The sequence below is a fragment of the Falco cherrug genome, chromosome 4, assembly GCF_023634085.1.
Source record: "Falco cherrug isolate bFalChe1 chromosome 4, bFalChe1.pri, whole genome shotgun sequence".
In the NCBI taxonomy this organism is placed as follows: Eukaryota; Metazoa; Chordata; class Aves; order Falconiformes; family Falconidae; genus Falco; species Falco cherrug.
This window is the reverse complement of record NC_073700.1, coordinates 31,860,378-31,882,029: the sequence shown is the minus strand read 5'-3', so window position 1 is coordinate 31,882,029 and position 21,652 is coordinate 31,860,378. Positions and strand designations below refer to the sequence as shown.

The 21,652-nt window shown below is 41.6% G+C and overlaps 1 protein-coding gene across 6 annotated transcripts in view; it reads right to left on the bottom strand.

Annotated features, from left to right (window-relative positions):
* Positions 1-290: 290 nt before the first annotated feature.
* The window catches only part of PDGFA (platelet derived growth factor subunit A), a 37,024-nt gene continuing 15,662 nt past the window's right edge, over positions 291-21,652 (bottom strand). The window contains exons 5-8 of one of the 6 annotated variants that reach the window (XR_008732049.1): positions 17,502-17,628; positions 15,797-15,880; positions 14,688-14,801; positions 14,564-14,581 (exon numbers count right to left, since the gene is read on the bottom strand). Coding sequence is in view for 4 of the 6 variants with exons in the window: in XM_055709210.1 (XP_055565185.1) it covers positions 9,476-9,609; positions 17,502-17,628 (261 nt within the window). In the remaining 2 variants the exon portion in view is untranslated. Of the gene's footprint in view, positions 555-834; positions 3,602-9,435; positions 9,610-11,375; positions 14,582-14,687; positions 14,802-15,796; positions 15,881-17,501; positions 17,629-21,652 lie in introns of those variants that run through there. The other 5 variants (XM_055709210.1, XM_055709208.1, XR_008732050.1 and 2 more) reach the window with 5 other exon arrangements.

Here is a 21,652-nt window from a genome sequence, read left to right as displayed (position 1 = left end):
TGGGCTGCATATTGCCTCTCTGCTCTCCTAGGCCTGTTTTAATTATACGGCACAGCCAGCCCTCAGAGACCTAATCCCAGGATCTTATCTTGGAGGCAACAGACAGCTGACTGTCTGCACTGTTTACTTGGAGGGCTGCATTGAGGGCGAGGAAGGGAGGACATACAGCCGCCCAGCACAGAGAGCAGGCTCCTGCCCAGGGGATGGCCAGGACCCCGCTCACCACCTGGCCAGGGCACCGCCTGGCCAGGGCACCGCAAGCTCATCCTCCTCTCTGCCAGCGATGGCACGTGTGGCACCAGGCAGACACCATGGTCCTGCATCCTCCCCTGGTTAACAAGAGCCTGGGTGAAGGATGCATCCACAGACACCCAGATCTAATTCTTAAGAATACACATGGATTCAGTCCTTCCCAAGCATCAGGCTTATATAAATACATACACATATAAATACAGCCTCTGGCAGCAGTAACAGTCTCGTACGCAGGTCTTCAATAGTTCTTCTCATCTGCAGATCTCACAGGACAAAGACATCGCAGAACTTCAGGGACCATTCTGAAAAGGGGAAGGATTATCTTTTCCACACTGCTGTCTGCAATCACCTGATGCAAAAAACATTTTAATTATGATGTAACAGAAACACCCTCACTACTCTTGACTGTGAAGAACAGGCATTGCTTTTGCGCACACAGACATTAGTAAAGTTGAAGCTTTATTTACAGGACGAAATTCCTCCTTCAAAAAGCACTAGATATAAACCAAATGAATATTAATGCAACACCATGAATACCAAATGCATGAAATTTTAACTCAATAAAAGGCAGACAGCTGGGTATTCTGATAAAAATGGGCCTTTATTTTTTAATTCTTACTTTCATTACCTGGATTCTGTGTTTGTCAGAGCAACAAAATATAGTTTCTTTGATACGCAGCAAATCTGAAAACAATCCTGCAAGTCGCACAGCACAAAAACTCCCACAAAAAGGGAAAGCTATAAAATTTGAGAGGTGACGCAGCTTTCAGAAGTGCCAGTTTCCCAGTGCAATGGCTGGAAGGGTGGCCTGGCCTGGCGGCAGTTCAATCATTTTGTAACGAAGGACAAATACTTTCAACATCCTGAGAAAGAGGGCGGGGGGGGGGGGGGGGGGGGGAAGGGGGCACGGCTCCCTTGCTTTCCCTCCTCCTGCTATTCTTTCTTCTCCCTCCCCCCACCCTTTGGATTTTCAATAGCTCTTTAGTGTTTCCATCAAAGGCTTTTACCATTCATCCTCCCTTCTGGTGCCTGCCTTCCACCTGTCTATCCATCACAGCCCTAACCCAGGTCCTTCCCGCCTCCCCCCCCCCCATGCTATTTTTCATGCAGTGGGATTTGTTTATAAGCTTCTGTATTACCTAAGCTTGAGGGGAGGAGGCTGCTGGGAGGAAAAGGAGAAAGCAGGATTAAGGAAGAATAATTCAGCTCTATTGCATTTCCATCTGAACGGTCATAAAATGTGCAAATCCTGTTCCTGGGAATTTCATGTCAGAGGCCTTCCCTGCCACTGCCCTTCCCATGCCCCCTCTCTCTCTCCCTCTCACGCAAAAACAAGCGTCAGGAAAGATGCTTCTAACTCCATGGACACCAAAGGCCACGACGTGTGCACCAGCGGGGAGAGGGCTCCTACCAGCACGTGTGCAGAGCAGACACTCCAGATGTGGCCATGAACTACAGAGGAGGGGGCTGCAGAGATTGAGTCTGGCAGGACAGGAATAAGCAGGGAAAGGCTGTTTAATACAACAGCTCCCAACACTCCCAGTTATAATTAATTAGCCTAGGTAGAAAACAAAAATAAGGTAACTTTTCAGGCTTATTTGTTCTGTAAAAAAAGTGATACAGAAACATATATGATTCAGACCCCATCAGATTAGAGTTTGTCCTATCTTCTTTTTAGCTCATCTACCATCACAAGGCACCAAAAAAGACATGGGCCAGCTTTCTAGACCCCAGAGATCCACCAGCATTCCATCTTTGATCATGCTGCAAGACAGAAGGACCACTGCCGTGTACAGGTCAATGAAGCTTTGTCACTGATTCAAGCAGAGGTCAATGTGGCTAGACCTGGCCTCTGTGCACCCTTGCTACCTGACCAAACACATGCAGAACAGCAAGCAGTGCTAAAAAAGGAGGTGGCCCTTAACCTGTCCTCAGCGCTATGAGCCCAAAAACCTTTCCTTGGTGGAACTTCATGTCATGTCTGCTGGACCCAGCAACAGCTGGCAGCTTTCTTCCGCTTATGGACACATCTTGGAGATACTGAAGATCACCCAACAAGTAGCACATGTCAAAATAAGTTCCTTTGATTGATAGTTATTAATTATTTTTAAATAAAAATGAGAAGAGATTGAATGGCTTGCCCATCAGCAGCTCAGTTCTTTGGCAACTTCTTGGACAGTTTGACCATACATATGACAACACAAAATAAATTTCACTTGCTTGCAGTAGCAGTTTGTTATAAACTCAGTCCATCAAGGATTTATAGTTCTAGCAGCAGTGGGATATATGAAATGAGAAGCCCTTTCATCCTTACACTGCTCTGCAGTCTGGTCGAGATGATGAAAGTAATTTTTTTCTAAGGCCAGAGGAGAGCAGGAGTTCATTCAGCCAGTTCGGCTGTGCTAGGGAGGAGGCGTGCAAATTGGGTCCAAAGACGAGAGGAGGCCCAGAGAAACAGCAGCCCTTGGTTTTGCAGAACAGTCAAAAATAAATCCTTAATGATGCTAGCCTTGCTTTGCAGGGTGGAGGGGAGCAGTATTTCCATCAGCTAAATGATCTCAACTCTTTGGCTTCCCTGAGGGCACTGCAACAGGACAGACTGCGATCGCTCACCAGAGTCACTCTCAGATGTTTCTGTTCTTCCCACCCACCAGCAGCCTCGAACCTGAGCATGTCTTTGGCACAGCAGGTGGTATCCTTAATCCCACGGAGGGCCAGCCCGAAGCGAAGATTAGCAGAAGAATTTGTTTTCATTAAAATCCAGCCTAACATTACCATCCTTTCTGATGGTGCAGGTTTAAAATGCGCATGTCCGGCTATCCTGGCAGCTCTGTTTCTGCAGGGAAAGGGCAGTTCAGCAACCTGCCTCTTCACTTTCTAATGTCTGTCTTTGTTTTAATCAAGTAACTAAGGCAGACACAGCAAGAAATGTTAAATGCACCTCCTCCTAGAGAATTTTGCCAGCAAGGTCAATGGAATTGGGATTTTGCCTTTATTATGTTTCTTTTGACTGTGGATGTAGAACTGGTCTGATTTCCCTCCCAGAGAAATTATTTTTATGGGCCCGTGGAAAAAAAAACCAAAAACAACAAAACAGAGAGAGACATACAAATAAACACTAATACGTGCAGGAAAAATACAAACCTTAGCACCATGCACTCCCCTCATTACTAGACAAAGGTTGGGAAGGGTTCACAAGTGTAAAATGCTCATGTGAATTATGAGATTACTGCTCAGTTTTCTTTCAAGTCGTGGGCTGGAAACAGATGGTGGCTGTAGCATTTATGACGGCACAACATGTTACTGCAAGCCTAGCCATCTCTCTCTCTCTCTCTCCTCAAAAATGCAGCTGCAAGGAAAGTTGTGGAAAATCACATTAATAGTCTCTTCCACCACACGGTTTTCCAGCCCTTCATCCCTGGCCAGCACATGGACAGAGCCATCTTGTATCCCAGTAAGAATACTCTTCTAATCTCTGTCCTGAATAGTTACCACTGACGGGCTTATTTAACAGCTAGTTAAAATGTGGGGTTTGTTAGCATTGTAAAAAAGCCTCCAGAAAGCAGGTCCTTAAGGTCAAAGCAGATGCCATGTGACCCCAAGCGCTCCATAAGGGAAACACTCAGAAAGAAGAAATGAGACTGTCCTTCAGTGGTTTATTATTTAAACATTCAGTTCAGGCCAAGCAGGTTGATTTATAGAGAAGCAGAAAGACAGATACAACATTTGCAAAAGCATCTTTGTGACTTAGGAGTCCAAATCTCACTTTCACACATGAGTAGAAACTTTCACAAGGGCAAACACTTCTTGATTTTCAGTAAGACCACAAGTTTAGAAGTATCTGGGTGCCTATAGATACAAAAAGCAGCTAACTCGGTATTTAAACATCTTGCCTGTATATAACAAAAAAAATGTGCAAGCTTCACTACCCGTGTGCTTCAGTCCTGATGGAAATGCCTTGCCACCTAAAGTATGTTCATACATACAGCAAAGCTAGCCTTACAATCTGAGTGAAATACAAGAGCTGGAAGGTGGGCATATCCCCCGTGGTGGGATGGTCACACTGAGGCATGACCCTTCAGCTCTCTAGTCACCATCAAGGGGCCTGCTTACACCAGGGAACTCTTTAACAGTAGGAAACTGTTACTTCTTACCCATAAGATCTCTGGGTGCTTTACAAAATGAAATATTCCCGTTTCACAACATTTCTGAGAGCATCAGCTCATCAACAGTAAATCCAGTAACTTGGGATTCAGGCCCTTGTTCAAAACCAGGATTTTAGGATTACTTCTTGAGTTAATTAAGAGTCTGTCAAATATTAATCTTCCAGACAGGTGTCACTGGTAAATCTGAGTATCCATTTTGTTATTCTCACGTTGCTGGCCTCACTACCTGACTGTGAACATCAGCACCAACTTCACCGTGTTCACCCTTACGTCATTCAAACGTGTTCCGGCTGCTCTCCCTGCAGCTAGGTACACACAGTGCAGTGTTTCTGCCTTCGAGGGCATAGAACAGAGCAACTGAAAACAAGACAGACTTTTACCATTCCCTTTATCATTTTTCGCACCTAGACCAGGAAGTTGCTACAGAAATTCAATAGTGTACACACCTGAAACTTTAAAAAGCTTTTTCGCAGAGGTGGACTCTTTCTGGGTGATAAGACCATACACATTCACTGCGTATCTATCATAATTGCAAAAGCTCTCAGATCTTTCTCCCAAGATACAAGAAGGTGCCATTTTTTTCTTTTGGAAGCTTCATCCTGCAGAATTCATTAGTATCCTATGCAACAATACACTTCCTGTAAGTAATGAGCTATAAAGTATTAGAAGTTTCCACTTCTGGTTTTATCTTTTCCTGATCTAGCCTGAAAATTCTTTTGAAGTTGCTCAAAGTGTTCTTCACGTACACTTGTTTTAGGAAACACCAGATCACTATTAGGAAAATTCTCCTTAATTAAGTGAGATAAAGGAATCGAGATGATATGATCTGCTTAATTCCCCACCTTTCTAAGGTACTATTTTAAGATTTTTTTTTCACTTGCCTTAGAAAAGAAAAATGACAAAAATAAGGAAGGAAGAGACCTTAGAGGCCCAGAGAGGGCAAGCATTGCTGTGGGCTTTCTAGTGTAGCTGAGCTTGCTGGTAGAAAGCCACCGAATAGTTAAAGCTTTTCCTCATTACTATGGAATAGTTTACTGAAAGGCTGAGGACTGCTTCTGCAACTAACATCACCCCAGACAATGTGTAAAAGACTAAGCTTACACTGTGTTACCACCGTAGCCTCTTCAGGGACTCGGTTTAGCAAGCCTGCTCAGCTCATGCCTAACTTTAAGCACAAGAAACTTCAAAGAAACATCTCACATGCCTCACATTCAGCTTTCCACTGACTCTCTTGCTGAATCACAACTTAGGGGAATGCAGGGAACTAATGGGAAAGATTTGCACTTGCTAACCCAGAAACATCCCTGAATAAATAGTGACAATGTGATTTAAAAGCAGTATAGGTGACAATCAGTAAAGTATGCAAGCTGAGCATTAACCTGCAGGACCCCTACATGGTCTGTTGAAGAAACCACTTTGTCTGGGATAAATTGCTTCTGTCATTTTTGCTGTGGAAAGCCACTGCAGTCAAGGGGAATTCAGATCCTGAACAGGTTTTTGAGTAGCTTCCTGGCTCCAGGAAAACCTCTGAGCCGCTTAACTTTACTGTGGGTGAGTTTGGACCAAGAAATGTCTTTATGCCCAAGTGTATTTGCACAGAGCCCTCAGTCTGCATGGGAATCTTGCTGCCAAGTAGATACATCTCCTCAGCCACACAAAGCAGCAGGAGACCTTCCTCCACATGAGGGACATGTCAGCATCAAGAAAACATTAGAAAGGAGGAAACTGCAGTGCTTGGTGCCAGCCAGGGAAGATGTGTCTTCAGGCAGGACCGTTTAAGCACAAGGACACGTATCTTGGCTTCTTTAAGTGCTGCAGCATCTCTCCCTCCTCTTCTGGCCCCATACAGCTGACACAGCTGGGCAACAGGCTCCAGCAGAACAGGGCCCACAGCAGAAAATCTGGCCTGTTGAAACTTCCCTGGTCTTCAGCTTAAATCAGCATCGCCTTCATAGAGAAGATGTAAAACCAAAGTGCTAAGAAAAGGTGAAGCATGGCTGGAGTAACGAGGGCTCCCCATCTGAAATGTCAGGCTGTCACAGCAGTGAATGGGGCATGCAACAGACACTTGCAAAGTCACTGCTGGGAAACCTCTACACCAAACAGCAGAAAGCAAACCTGAGGTTTGAGTGCTACTACCTAGAGAAGGAAGGCAACAGTCACGGTACCATCCCTGGGTCAAAATAAGTCTCTCTGCAGAACAAAGACAGAAGCATTCTGACACCAACTGAGGTTTCTCAAAAGTCTTGTAAAAATTAATTAAAACAGGATGCCCAAATCCCTTAGACTGATGAAAAAAATCACAGCTAGGGATGTCCAGCAATTCTGGAGGGCCCTTGATACTTCACTGATGTCTACAAGTTTAAGTTCATCCCCAAAGGGACCTGAGGCCACTCAGCACTTCAACAACAATCCCTCTGTGAACAATCTTCTTTCTTGTGGTCAAACAGGGATATCTTGAATTTATGTCTTGCTTCTCCCCTTGTGAGCAAACAAAACAATTTCTATGAGTAATTCTACCCGCTAATTGCCAAGGAAAAGTCTGGTAACAAATGCTCAGTATTTTTGACAGGTCAGAGCCTTCCCTAAACAAAGTTGCTGTTCTATGTTTTCTAACAGTACATGTTCACATCTGGGGACCTCGGCAAATTCCAGTGTGGATGAGTCTCTGTGGGAAATTGCTTTTCCAGATTTTCTTGTTTTAACTGCTCCAGGAAATGAGTCTATTTTTACAACAACACTGAACAGCAAAATATGAAACCATTATCTGCTTTGTGGCAAGAGTTTCGGGTCAATTCTCAGGTAACTGTCATCTCCAGTGAAGTTCATGGAGTTGTATCTATTTATGCAAGTTAGTGATCTGGCCAATTATGTAATTGGTTGATCAGTTACTAGATCATAGAGCTACCATTGGCCTAAGGAGTGTCCCATTTTCATACGTCTCAAAGTTCACCCAAGCCCTGATGTATCGATAAGTGAAGTATTCAAGTATTATGGTCTGTAAAGATGATCATTAACTGCTGAAAGATTTAAGCATGAGCATTTTCTATGAACACCTATTTTGTCACTGAATGATCACTCTATGTACTGTATTTCCTGAATTCTTTTTTCACCTGCCAGATAAACCAGGGTGAGATTTTCAGAAGTGTTTAAAAAACTTTTCTTCTACTTATTTGTGATTGCTTTCAAGAATCAAGATGTTTCAAAATCCCCAGGGGATTTCAAGTGCTATGGGCTCAACTGCATCTCTGGGTGCTTCTGGGTTTTGCCTACCTGATCTTAACACCTACTCTCAATTTCAAACATGGACAGTAAAACAAGTTGCCCTTATTAAACAAGATCAAAGATAGTAGGAAGAGGCCAAAACAACCAGTCTGATCTTGGCAAGATGAGTGTGCAACACTTGTTACAAATTTGGCTCCTTATTTCCCTGCTGGAGGGACCACTCCAGCCTTCGTATGTGGATTTCTTTTCTGTTGAAGCACACAAGTCAGCCTTTCTTTGTGTATTATCTAAGACCCTGGAAGACACTTGGCATGCACAAGTATCACAAACAGAAATTTTTAGATGCTAAAAGCTCAAACCAAGTCAGATTTGATGGTCTGGTAATAAGTCAAATACAATAATGATGACTGGATTCCCCTCTAGAGGAAGAAGCAACACTGGAAGAATGTGATGCTGAAACCTTCAGTGACAGAAATTCTATCACCAGGATGTTGCCAGGATTTCATCTATTGATTATGAACAAGACTAAGAATTAGCACTTTCTTAGTTTCAGGTTGGGAACCATGTCTTTGTGACTTTACACCTAACTGAAAAGCTCACCAAACGTCACTCAAGAGACCAGCATACAGAAAACAAACTTAGAGACAATATCTAAGGAAAACAGTACCTAACCTATGACTTGTTCTTTGATTTACAGCTGTGATTGCAGGTCCCACCTCACAGTCATATGCCATGATAATAGGCAGCAGTTCAACGAGAACCAGCCATAATGTTTTACATGTTGTACTGATTCTGAGCTACTTCAGCATATAATTTAGCCTGATGCAGCAAATAATTAGAATGATTAAAGGGACAGGTAACATTCCACAACTGAAAAATGAATGATCAACCTTCTGACCTTGTTCACTGTCTCTTCTAATTCCTTTTCTTTTTTCACAAAACCAGAAGTTGCCAAATTTCACATGAAATTTGCTCTCTCATCTGTCTGTTATGGGTATGACTGTGAATTTTCACATTATATTCTTTGATGTGCCCCAACAGATGATCTTAAATGGGCTCACTGGCATTAGCAGTTGCAGTGCTGAATCCACCCACGCCAGGACAAATACGTATTTCAAAATGGCAACCTCCACAGGAGTAGAAGAGTGTGGAATTCTCCCAGCTGTTTTTCTAGTTGTATATTCTAGTCCTGTTACTTCATCTTTGGGGTTGCTTACAACATACTGCAACACTCTAAAAGCACAAAGACCCCTACCCCACAACTGGGATCTTGTGTCAGGGAGGCACACCCTACTTTAAAAAAGTAATAAAGCATCAACTCTGCTCCATTTGCCTGGGGTCAATGGGATGTTTGTCCAAAGTTATGAGCATGCTTAGGCACTAGTCTGAAGAAGGGCAAACACAGGCGCCTCTTAAAAGTGCCTTTCCATGTTAGGGCCTGGGAAAAAAAAATCAGGATTGGGCCCATGATGAAAACAGTTCCCTTCGGAAACATTACCCACACCATAAAAGGAATGAATGAAAGGGAAGTACAATGAAATTGTCTACTGAATTTTTGGGAATTGCCATAAAATCGGAGTCTTGATTCATTCTGTGTGCATAATTTTCACTGTAAGTCACAAAGGATTGCCTCCTTAGAGATGCAGGAAATTACTAGCTCATGACAGTATAAAAGGCTACATAATTTCAAGGGCAGAAAGCTGGGTTTTCATCAGTCACTACATTCTCTGACGATATGGCAGTGATTTTTGATCATGTATCCAATGCACAATAATTAGGCAAAACAACTTACCCTCAATCTTTTCAGTATTTAGCTCTAAGGGTGCAAGGATTCATTCTTGGAAAGGGAAGATGGTCGTGTGATTTAGGGCACTGGATGAGCACTCAGATCTGAGTCCTATCCCTGGTTCTGCCATAGCCTTGCTGTGTGACCTTGCACAGTCATTTCTCCATGCCTCGGTCTCGCCTAAAATGGGATAACAATAGTTCTTTATTTCAGAGGAGATAGGAGTACAAACCCGTTCAAGACTGTGCTGCAGAGATGCTACAGCAGAGTGGCACAGAAAAGCTCAGACATGGAATCATACCTTGCTATTAAATTGTGGGAAAACACACAGTAATTAAATGGAACAATAAATACAAAACAGAGGCTGATTTTTGAGGAATGCAACACTGATAGGCTTTTCTCTGTTACCTGAAATTAAAACAAACTTAAGTGGGTTTCTTATGGGTTTAAACGATTTTTACCTGACTCTGTTTCTGAGATCTGCTAGTACTAGAAGCTGTGTACTAGAAACACCAAGGAAATTCATTGAAAACCTCCGCATTGTTTCTGTTTTAAAGCAACCACAATTTCCAGCCCAAGAGAGGGCCAGAGTATTCAGAGTAAAAATTTCAAAGCCATGGAAGGGGCCTACAAACAAGATTTTCTTTGATTTACATTAAAATACGAGCACGCAAATCAGAGGTAGCTTTGAAACATCATCTTTGGTTTTGGGTACACTTTCAAATTAAATTATTAATGGGGCCACTGATCTTAATTGAACTGTCAGATGTCTGAAATTGCTTCAATGCCACTATTCAGAGTTACACCGTTGCTGGAATTGGACAGAGCTTTATCAAGACGCCTTCAGTAACGAGTATTTTTCCAAATGCAAAGATTTATCTGTTTCTCTCCACAAACACGTGTCTATATAACAGCATTTGTTTTTCATGTGGGGGTCAGTTATGGGCCTGTAGGCCTGGGATACGGGATCTCAGGCACATGCCTAGATAAAGCAATTGATGTGGAGATAAACAGATCAAAGGCTGTTCTGTCAGGCAGGAGGAGAGCAAAGAGATACATGATGAGACAGATCCTAGAAAGGGAAAATCATTTTTGAGAGACAGAAACAGAGGGATGGGAAAGTCAGGCAGAGAACAGCTGGAAAGCAGACCACAGAAAGGCAACATGGACCCCAGGAGGACAGCCAAGAGAACCTCACAGCTGGAATGCTGAAGCCCGTTGGAGGGAGGAGGCCCGTGAGATGCTGTTCCAAGCAGAGTAAAAAGCCTAAGCTCAAAGACACAGAAGTGCTGGAGCTGCATAGGAACCTCCAGGGCTGGAGAGGAGCAACTGCCTGCAGTCACTGTGCACTGCCTGGTAAAGCAGATGCCAAGCAGGACAGAGGACAGGAGAAAAGGAAAGCAAACTGGCACGTAATCCTTGATTTCACTCAGCAAAAGCAACTGAAGGGCAGCTCTGGAAAGATGAAGCACAAAGTTAAATGTAACGAACTGGCTAGAGAATCAGTGATCATGCACCATATTGTAACACCGAGATTGTTTTGGGGCAGTCCCCTACACATACACTTTCTGACCAGGAAAGACCTCAAAAAAGACGAAATCAGGCCAACAACTTTTCTGAATCTCTGGACAGAGGAAGTGACTGCTGAATGTAAAACAGAAAAACATTTTACCCCCAAATCTCTACCTATACATGCAAGGACAAAACTAACAGGGTGTTGAAGGACTGCAAGGAAATGTGACTTACAACAACTGTTATCTCCAATTCCTTCATTAAGCTCCCTACTAACCCCCCACCCCACAAATAACAGAGCTGTCAATCTGATATATTGCAGCTCCAATTGCTCACACCCTTCCCTGTAACACTCCAAATGCAGCACTTAAAAAGTCCAGATGGAGTCCACCTCCAGTAGATAGCAGAAGAAGATATGACACAGCATTCACAAATGCACAGAGAACTGTTTAATTTACAGCCACAATGGTGAAACAAACCATTTCAGAGCTTGGACATTCAAAGTTAAGTCTGACACCCATTCTTATATTCACTTATTGTGCTTAATTATTAGAGAACACAGGATTACATTAACGGTACATGACAATCTGAGATCCCTGCAGGGTCAAGTAGTGAAAGGGATGAGCAAGAATGAGGGACCAGCCCCTCAAGTGGTGTAAGCTGGTACAGCTCCACTGCAGGCAATGGAGTGATGATTTACACCAGCTGAGGATATGGCCCTTGAAATGTCCAACTTAACTTTGAATCAATGTCTCCTGTGTCACAGCCTTTAATGTTACTGTTCCTTCTGGTTGTATCTGCCACTTGGAAGAAGAAGGACCGATACCGTAGCCTGTAATGTTCCAGAGGCTGGCAGGCAGTATCTCAGCTGGACTACAGTAAGCAACGCTCACGGCGTGACACTACTCCTTGTATTTTGAAAAGTGTGGACTGGATCCTCATCTGATGTAAATTAGCTTAGGGGCAGCTGAAGTCAAAAACATTTGCCAATTTATACTAGCTGAGAATATAGCCCTGAGATTTTTTTTGAGTTTTCTGCTGCATGCCATATAAACACTGTGCTTGAGAACAAAGACTCATGTGCGTTTCATTCCTGGCAACAAAGTTAACTCGAGACTACAAGTCTCAAACAAACGACTACTGGAAGCGACTCCAGTCTTCATTCTCTCCTGGTTTTCTCAATCGGGCATACACATTTATTTGCTGGCACCAATAAAATGTATGCGTCTCAGTTTGCCTTTTTTTCAAGATTTTACTACAAAGCCAGACTCACCCGTGATGTAAATCAACAGAGCTCCATTCCACTGAACGGAGTTTCTCCAGGGAAGCTGGCCCTCTGATCTGAATGCAACCACGTTATGCCAGTGCAACCATAGGACTCTCAAAAAGTTGTTATGCAAATTATTCCACTTAAGTGACTTTGACATCCTTTCATACCTGCACAGTGTCTGAGTGGGTGACATAATGCTTTTCATCTACATGACTTTAATGGATATATGGATTTTTTTCATTAGATATCTTTTAGACAAAAAAGGAACGGAGCAACATTATTGGCATCCCACTGAAACATAAATATATAAATTACATTTTATACACTTTTTTAAACGCAGACACATACATTCATGTGCATAACATTGTGAACAGTACACTTAGTGGAAAACAAGCACAGACAATCTTAGTTAAATGTATTTCCAGTTTTGGTGCTCAACAAATACACTGGGAAAATGATCACAAAATAGAACGGTGACTAACTCTATCTCTGCATTAGCATCTGAAGCCAATAATGCCTGTTAGCTAACATTGCTTTGTTTGGTTGTAATTGGACATAGCTACAGGATCAGGAGGGGAATGTCTGAACTGTATTTAAAGAAATGGAAAGGTTAAAAATCTCTCTTTTGTTGTTTTAAGGTTCTGCAGTTCATTCATATTTGAAGATATTTTTTATTTGAGCAGGAACACTGTCTTCAAGACAAACTTTTTTGTCGTTCCAAAATAAGAAAACTCTTTCATCTTTTTGTAGATGGTTTCACGAATAAAAGAATCCAGTAGTTCATTTTACATATCCAATGTGATAATCCAAATAAAACAAGGGGTACATAATCCAAACTACTGGGGTGGGGCAGTGATTTTGGCCAAGTGAGTAGCCATGACATATCTGGCACAGCCCTATATTTCCAAAGCAGTACAGAAGGATTTAGCCATGTGGCTCCCACTGCAATCCGTGGGGAACCGAACATTTAATCCTTTAGCACTTTGAAAACATAGAAGCTGGTGCCAGAGTATTTTATCTGCCCTGCTATAGTTAAAATATATTTTGATGTTATTTGGGCTATTCTACTACAAAAATATGACCACAAAATGCTTTTTTTTTCTTTTTTCTTTTTTTTTTTTTTTTTTTTGGTTCAAGAAAACATAGCAGGCTTTCTCAGGTATATAAAACTGTTAATTTTTAGATAAAAATACAAACTTCACCTTTACAAAAACACGTATTTCTGTTGAATACACATAAAGCATAACATTTTACCAAAAATAAAGAATTTTAGGTTTTGTTCAAATATTTGCAGCAAGGTAGTTCCCATGCCACCATGACATTGTACAATGCAGATACAAGAATTTGTACATTTCACACAGCTTCAACATGTGAAATAAAAGTATCTGTATACTGATAAGAATGACAATTGCTAACACAATATCACTAGTAGGCAACTGGCATAAGTCTTAAAGAAAAAAAAAAAAAGGATTTTTGCATGGATATCCTATGATTTGTTTACGCACATCTCTCTTTTTTTTCTCTTTTTTTAATTTTTATGTAATGCTTTAAATTACGGGGGAGGTTGGGGAACATAAACCAAGAAACGTCTAGAAAATTATGCATAGGTATACCATTTTTATTTTAATACATCTCATTAGTTTGCATCCCACTAGGAGAAATACCATAATGTTTTGTGTTCTGCTTATTGTTATACCAGTCTTTTATATGTGTTATTGGCAAATGTAGTCCAAGAGATAATAAAAAGCTAGGCAAAGAGTAAAAAGAAAACTTAATAATCACTTTATGGTGTAAAAAAAAATCCACTTAAGGCTCCCCAGAAGGTTTTTTTGTATAGACTTTTAAAACACCACCAAGCAAGGATGTATTGTTCTATAGTGTTTGCGTGGCATTTGATCATTTCATACATTCCTGCTTTTTTTGTGCCTGAAGTCCACCAGTGTCCATCCATCTTCATCAAGAACGCAGGCACATTTCTTGACGTAAAGCACCGTTGACTGCTCTGACAGAAATCCACTATTCACTTAGATTTTTGTCATGTTTTTGAGTACTTTTGGTATCCTCCATTCATTCAACTGTCTTTTTTTCTTTTCTGTTTTTCTTTCTTTCATTTTTTTTTCTTTTTTGGACAGGGAAGCTTCCTATTGTTTCACAGAGTGCTACAATACTTGCTTTGATGTCACATTAAACAAATGTACATTGTCTCTTTGTTCTCATTAAGTGTTCTTTTGAGCCAGTTTTTTCACATAGGAGAACAAATAAAGTATACAGTCAATAAGCACCATACATAGTAGGTTCAGGAATGTAACAAACCATGTACATCCATGTCCCAGAGAGAAGTTTTTTTTCTAGCTTATTTTCACCTTACATCTGCAGGAGAGAAAAAAGATACAATAACTCTATGATTAGAATCAAAGGTCCTATCCTCTAAGTAGATGACTTAAAAAAAAACTGTTCTGCATGAAGAGTCACTAACCTGGGACAAGAAGTTCTAAATGCTGTTTTGATTGAGTTTACATGCTCACTTTTAAAGTTGAATTTTAGAAAATCTTTGCTTCTATCATACTATTCCCAATAAATACCTGTTAATCTGAAACAGGATATCAAGTTTAGCATTCTTTAGAAATCACACATCAGTATAAATGAAAACTGCCATTGGGAGTTTACGTACAGAAATGGGTGCTTGAAATTAAATTCACCATCATCCAGGCGCTAGGCACATACACTGCAAAATCCAAATCATTCCCGCTCCAAATACTAGAATCAATTGCAAGTGCTGCAGTTTACATAATTTCAAGTCATTAAGAAATGGAAATTCCATATTTAATTTGGAATGTGTATCGCCATCATCACACATTGCTAATATGTTGGCCAAAGGATTTCAGTCATTTTTGCAATGAGAGGGTGTTAGTTTTTCACTACAGTGAAAACCTCATGAATTTTGATGACTGACTGTTATCATCTTACTGAGACTGAACACAGAAAAAAAAAAAAAGATCTTAAATTTTCTGGTGAAAGTAACACAGGGCCCTGCAACACAAAAAACGGTATTTCTAAGCGTCTTCCTTGTCAGGTAGGCAGATCATCAGACCATCTCAGGTGCATGTACAATCAATCCCAGTTCATGCCAAAACATGGGCTTGATGACCATGCTTATAATAGTATTTGTTGTATGTACACTCAATGTTTTACAGCCAATGGGGAACACAACAGTTCGTAACCTGGCAATTCATTCATGCATTATTATGTGATGCTTTGACCTCAGAAATCAATAATAATGAAATAAAAGCAGAGGCAATGGAACTTGAGATTTCAGAAGCTGAAGTATTAGCACCCTCCAAACAAAAAAGAAACAAAAAAGGCAAGAAAAGGAAGTAGCTCAAGAATGTAAGATGCTGATGGTGATGTGGAGCTTAAAGGAAAAATACCAGCAGGTAGAATTATCAAAGCCAATCACATCTAATCTCTTTGCAGCCTTGAGGTAGCAAGTGTCAAGATTTTGAACAGTGATTAAGTTGAAGTGATGATAATTGATTAAGTTTTCCAGTACTTGTGCTATTAGGGTGTTCAGCATATAGGTCCTACCTGAATATTCAAATAGTTCCAGTAGGTTTTATGTTGGTTTTAACTTTTTTCGTTTCCGTTTTTTACCTGATTCCCTAGGCCTTCCTGTTAACATAAGGGCAGGGCTGGTAAAAAGCCCCAAGGTAATGCATTTCGTTGAACACTGAAGTAATAAATACTCAAACCATTTACATTTCAAAGAAATCTCATTATCCTTTGCATTAAAGTAATAACTTTATAACGTCTGATTTGACATTCCGTTTACAAAGTAATTATACAAAAGTAAAGAAATAATAAACAAAGTTGGCATTGCACACGTCATTTCCATGATCCTCTATAATTACTGTTACCATGCAGTATTCAACATTTGCTTTCAGCTCTGTAGTTAAGCTATTTTCAGCTCACCATCCACTTGCTGGTGCAAGTTTTGTTCCTATTAGTAATTAAATCCTAGAAATCTATATTCTTCCATGACTCCAAATCTATATTTTACACACATTAAAAAGAAGTTTTCATCTTAAAATCTTAACTGCTTAGTCTTTGGCAATGAAAGACATTTTGGAAAACTGAAATTGATCTAATGAAACTTTTTTCCAAATAGAACACACAGAAAAAATACCGAACCATACACACATAAAAATAACCGTTTAAAAAGTGGTTTTGTCTGCTCATAACTCAACCTAGTTTCAGCTAAAACACTCAGATTATAAAGTAATGCATATAAATTAATAAAATCACAGCAGAGGCCTAACATTGCTTTTATACAAATTCTAATTCTTCTGCTCTGTACATAGCAACTGAAGTTTACATTCACTTAGACCAGATTTATGTGTCCATGCTGGATGGAGACAGTACAGAAAACTCTTCCTCACCCAGCCACCTACAAAATCCATCACATTTGGGCAGCTTTCCTCATATATTTACCTGCTCTCCACTGACTTTGATTTTGAGCTGCACCTCTAAATTCCCAGTAGAGGTGCAAAACAAATTTTTGAGGCTGCCTTCAACCAAAACCAGGAGAATGGGAGGTGTCCCATTCTGCAGTGGGTTTCCTAAGTACATGTCAAATTCTGCATTGATTGCACCCTAGTAAGAGGATCTGAGCTAATGATTGCAGGTGGCTTTATGAAAGTCAAATTGAAAGTAAATATTTTTCCCCATACATCTTTCCCCATGGTAAATTAAATGCTGTCTTGATAAGGCAAACTTAGGTTTAACATGACAACTGACAATAAATTCTTGAATTTATGTAAGAAATACATGTAAGAAAACAACAAGAACAAGCAATGTTGTTTCAAAAGTCCTTACTCTCGAATACTGAATTTATTCCTAAATCCTTTACATTCATTTCATTAATATTTTCCCCAAGGTCACGTAAATCTCAGTCTTAATCCTGTCTCCACAAAGTCTAAGGAAATTAGGCAACAGAGTTCACCAATAAGCTGGAACATGACAACCTTTAACTTAGTTAAGCAAGACCTGAATACTATTGGGCAATTACATTTATTTAAAGGTTAACCCAATGAGAATTGATACACTTTAAACTTCAAATCCAAACTCTTTATAGAGCACAAACTGTCCCTAATTTTGCATCTTCAATGCACAGAGTAGCTGGGATTTTCTCTACTGAGTTCACTGGAAGCAAAGTTTGCTTTATATTCTTTACTAATGTAAAATAAGGTCCATATGAAATGAGCATTAATGCAAAAATAAAAGGAAAACATACCAGTTTCTTCTTCTCTATAATCTGAATTAGTATTTGATGATGTACAGGTGCATTCCATATGCTCTTCTAATCTCACCAGAACTTCTTTTAATTTTGGCTTTTTTCTAACATATTCCACTTTTGCCACCTATAAAATACAACGAGGTATGTACTGAGACACATTAACATAGTTACAGCTCAGAACTGAAGACAGATAACTATATACCCCTATTTTTTAATGCAGCCAAACCCATACAAAATGTTAGCATACTAATCATCTTTTATCTTAATTGTGCATCGTGTAACTATTTATTGCAGACTATTTGTTTATTCAAGTTCAGCAGTTTGAAACAATTTTCTTTTCCCTCAAGAGATAAAACAATTTCCCATTCATTTTGAACTTTTGAGCAACTCAGTTTTCACATGTAACACAACAAATTTCTATATGGATTCAAATCACTGCTTGTTCTTATAGACTGCCACTTTTAGCAGCTCTTAAGCTGAAGGTTAACAGTGAAAGCATTAGGTTGGTTTGTAATACAGTACATAATTTGCAAATTGGTTTCTCCAGAGCCCTGTGAACGTAAAGTGCTCAACGCTACAGAACCAGGATCTGAGTATCAGCTTCAAAAGCAGCAGTCTCAGCCCTGCTCACTTTTTGCAGTGACCTGGGACTTCTTTACATGAGCTCCCATGCACTGTTTTTGGATCCAAGAGAACTACCACTCGCAAACTGGATCCAGCCTTTCACTTTATTGTGGGTAGCTGGCAGGTACATGATTTCTCTCCAGTCCATTCAACTGCTTCTAACTGCACTGCTCCACTTTGAGCCAAAGCACTGACATCCTTTAAAAAAAAAAAAAAAAAAGTCTGGATAGCAAGGTGAGGTTGGAGAACGGAGAATGCTGGAGAAGCTCAGACTATATGCAGGTCTCCAGTCTGAAGGAAACCAATGCAAAAGAGGACGTTGAGGTGGGGGGATACTGAACATGAGGACATCCTGACCAACTTGGTGCCAGCAGCCAGGAAAGGAGGAATGGCACAGAGGCAGGAACACTGCTGTGCTGGGGCGATGAAATGGGTTGTGGGGTGCTGGGCACTGACTTGTTTCAAGTGTCATGGGCCTGATGGTCATGACCGTGCAGGGGAAAATGGCATAAAGCCAGTAAAGACAGTGCTAGATAGTGAGTAAGGGGTCCAATGTTTAGTTCACAGTTCTGTTAAACTGTATAATCTGCATAAATAGGTGATAATCATTTGCTTGCAATGAAAGTCACTGAAATTAAATGGTAACTTCTCAGTCCTAATGATTTATCTACCATTTGAGAAAAGGGGGCTGCAGTGTGGCTGTCCCAGCAAACAAGAAGACTACATAGTACAGGTAGGCATTATCAATAAGATAGATAAGGGAGTAGGACAAGAGAGGCCGGCTGCCTCTACAAAAGTTGTATGACAAAGCTATAAAAGCTGATCCATCCAAAAGCTCCAGTTACTACCAAATAAAGCATCCACAATTACACTAGACTCTCCTGGCAATGGTTTGCTTGTGTGTTTGGTAGGGATTTAATGCTCAAAATCCATCTGCACGCTGTGAACATAATTCCCTGGCTCTCCCAAAACTGGAACAATAATGTCACAAAATGAGAGTGATGGCTGGAAAAAACCAGCACATTCCCAGTTCCCAGAAACACTTCTGGCTCTGTGGACACAACTACCAAGGACTCCAGATGACAGTAGCAGAAGCTAGAGAAAAATCCTGGCATTATTAAAGTCAAAGTCAATGGGAGATCTTCCATTGCTTTCAGAGAGCATGGAGTTTAGATCCACGTTTTAGTCATGGCCTCTTGTGTCAACAGGATCTGGAGATCATTTTCATCTACCCAGCAAAGAAAGGTTGCAGCGACAGATGCAATAACTACAATGTCCACATTAAAAGGTATCTTCCAAAACTCAGATCTCCATATAAACAGATTAAGCGCTGGCTGTGACATACAAGAATGTTTTTGCTGAAAGATTAACTATGGGTCGAAGCAGCGTGTTTCAAAATCTCCTATCAGAACCCAACTCCATCAAGCCTTTGAACACAAGATTTGAAAATGTACACTACAACTGAGTCATCTGGCATCAAAGGATGACTAATCCTTAAAATTTACAAAAACAAACAGTAATTAAGACACCTCCATCATCAGAGACAAAGAAAGAGACACAGCAATCATGCAACAGCTTTCAGATCTGCCATGCTTATTACAGCTCTTAGAATAAACCAGTCTTATTGAAAATTACACGCAACAAAAATAAACAGTAATCAAGCTTTTTAAAGTCTGTCCTTGTTTTGTTTGGTTTTCTAAACTGAAAGATATATGCAGTTCCTGTGGCTATTTGGTGTTGAACAACAGTAAAAACAACCCAACCAACCAACCAACGAAGATAATACTCTGAAGAATAGGATCATAATGAATTTATGCAGCAATTTAGACCTGTTTTTTACTGTACTGTAGTTAAACTACAATCCAGCATATGTTCCACTGCCCTACTTCAGGCTACACCAAGTTAAACGAATGTCATCTTTTAAGATGCTGCAAATATTCAAACTGAAGCAGCACAAACCAGATAAACTGCTGTGCTTGTGTCATCTGTTAGCACCTGCTGCTATACAGGATGCCAATGTGAAATGATGAAGGTTGTAGGTCAGATTTGCAGTGCGTATAAACAGGGATAGCTATGCTAACAGCACGGGATTTGGCCTTGCATTAGCATCTTCTATTTTTCTCCCTGGTGTTTATTGTGTACAGATACTCTCAAGTGTATTACCAAATGGTCAGTCCTCAACAAACCAACATGAGCTTCTTTTCCTTGTCTCTAATGCAACAAAACTGAAACACCTCAAATCCTCCAAAACCACAAAGTATCTCTATATAAAAACTCTCTAAGAGAGCGACAGTGAAATCAGTGACCAGCTTAGTTAAATGGTGTATAATCAGTGGCACCATACTTGCATCACTGTAGACTCTAGGTACTATCCTGTAGTATGGTGTGGTGACTAAGTAAAAATTAAAGTAAAATCTGATAAAAATATGTGGCCTAACAGAAACGTCATGGGAACACCTTTTCTAGAGACTCTCCAGGAAAGATGAAATCTAGGAGTAATAGCAGAAAAAAAAAAGGGGGGGGGGACGAAAAAAAAAAAAAGAAAAAGACTGTAAGCACGTGTCCAAAACACCTCTAGTGCAAAGGCAAAATTTATCATGGGCAGGAACTTGCAAGAGAGGTCTCAGTGCCAAAAATTCCTTGTAACAGCAAAACTCGTGTGGCTGATTGCAAAGCACAGGATGGGTAATAAAACCAAAAAGCAAATGAATGAGGATGCTTTTTGGAAGCATCAGTTTCTTCCGTATTAAAATAAAAGTGTGCTGATACGAAGGAGGGAAAACATGCCTTCACCTTGCAACTGAGATCTTTACAGCCCTCAGGCCTGCAAGGAACACGGAGGTCAGCAGGGTGTAAAGGTACCAGAAGGCCCGAGCAGAGATCAGGGATCCTAGTGGCCTGGCAAGTCAGAGCGTTTGGAGGCCCAGGGCCACTGCGCCAGGGCCAAGGCAGGGCCGGCGCAGCCTGCGGGGCACGGCGCCAGCGGTGCGGGGCCGTCCCAAACCGCCGCTGCAGTGCTGCAGGCACTCCTTCGGCAACACCCCCACCGCAGCGAAGCTTCGTGCACGGTTACTGCGGGTGGGGCAGGGGGGTTTCCCTGAAGGGATGTGAGGCCCAGGGGTGCACTGTCCTGTCCGCGCACAGAGCGGCGGGCCTGTCGCAGCCCCGGGTGGCCGGGCTGAGCCCTTGCCGGGCGCCGGTGCAGCGGGGAGCCCTGTCAGTGCCGCGGCGGGGCCGAGCCCCCGTGCCCCAGGCGGCGGGCAGCCCCTCAGCGCGGCGCGGCACGCCGGGAAACGCAGTCCCCGCGGCGCGGGAAGCCGAGGCGGCCGCGGGGCACGCTGGGAAGGCGGCGGGGAGGGGCGGCTGGGCGGGAGCCGCCTCACAGGGTGGTGTGGCCGTGCGGCAGCCCGGGCATGGCCGGGGGCTGGGGCCGGGCCGGGCCGGGCCGAGCCGCGCCGGGCCGGGCCGGGGGATCCCGCAGCAAACTCGTTACCCGCCCTCGGGGGCGGCGGGAACGGCTGATG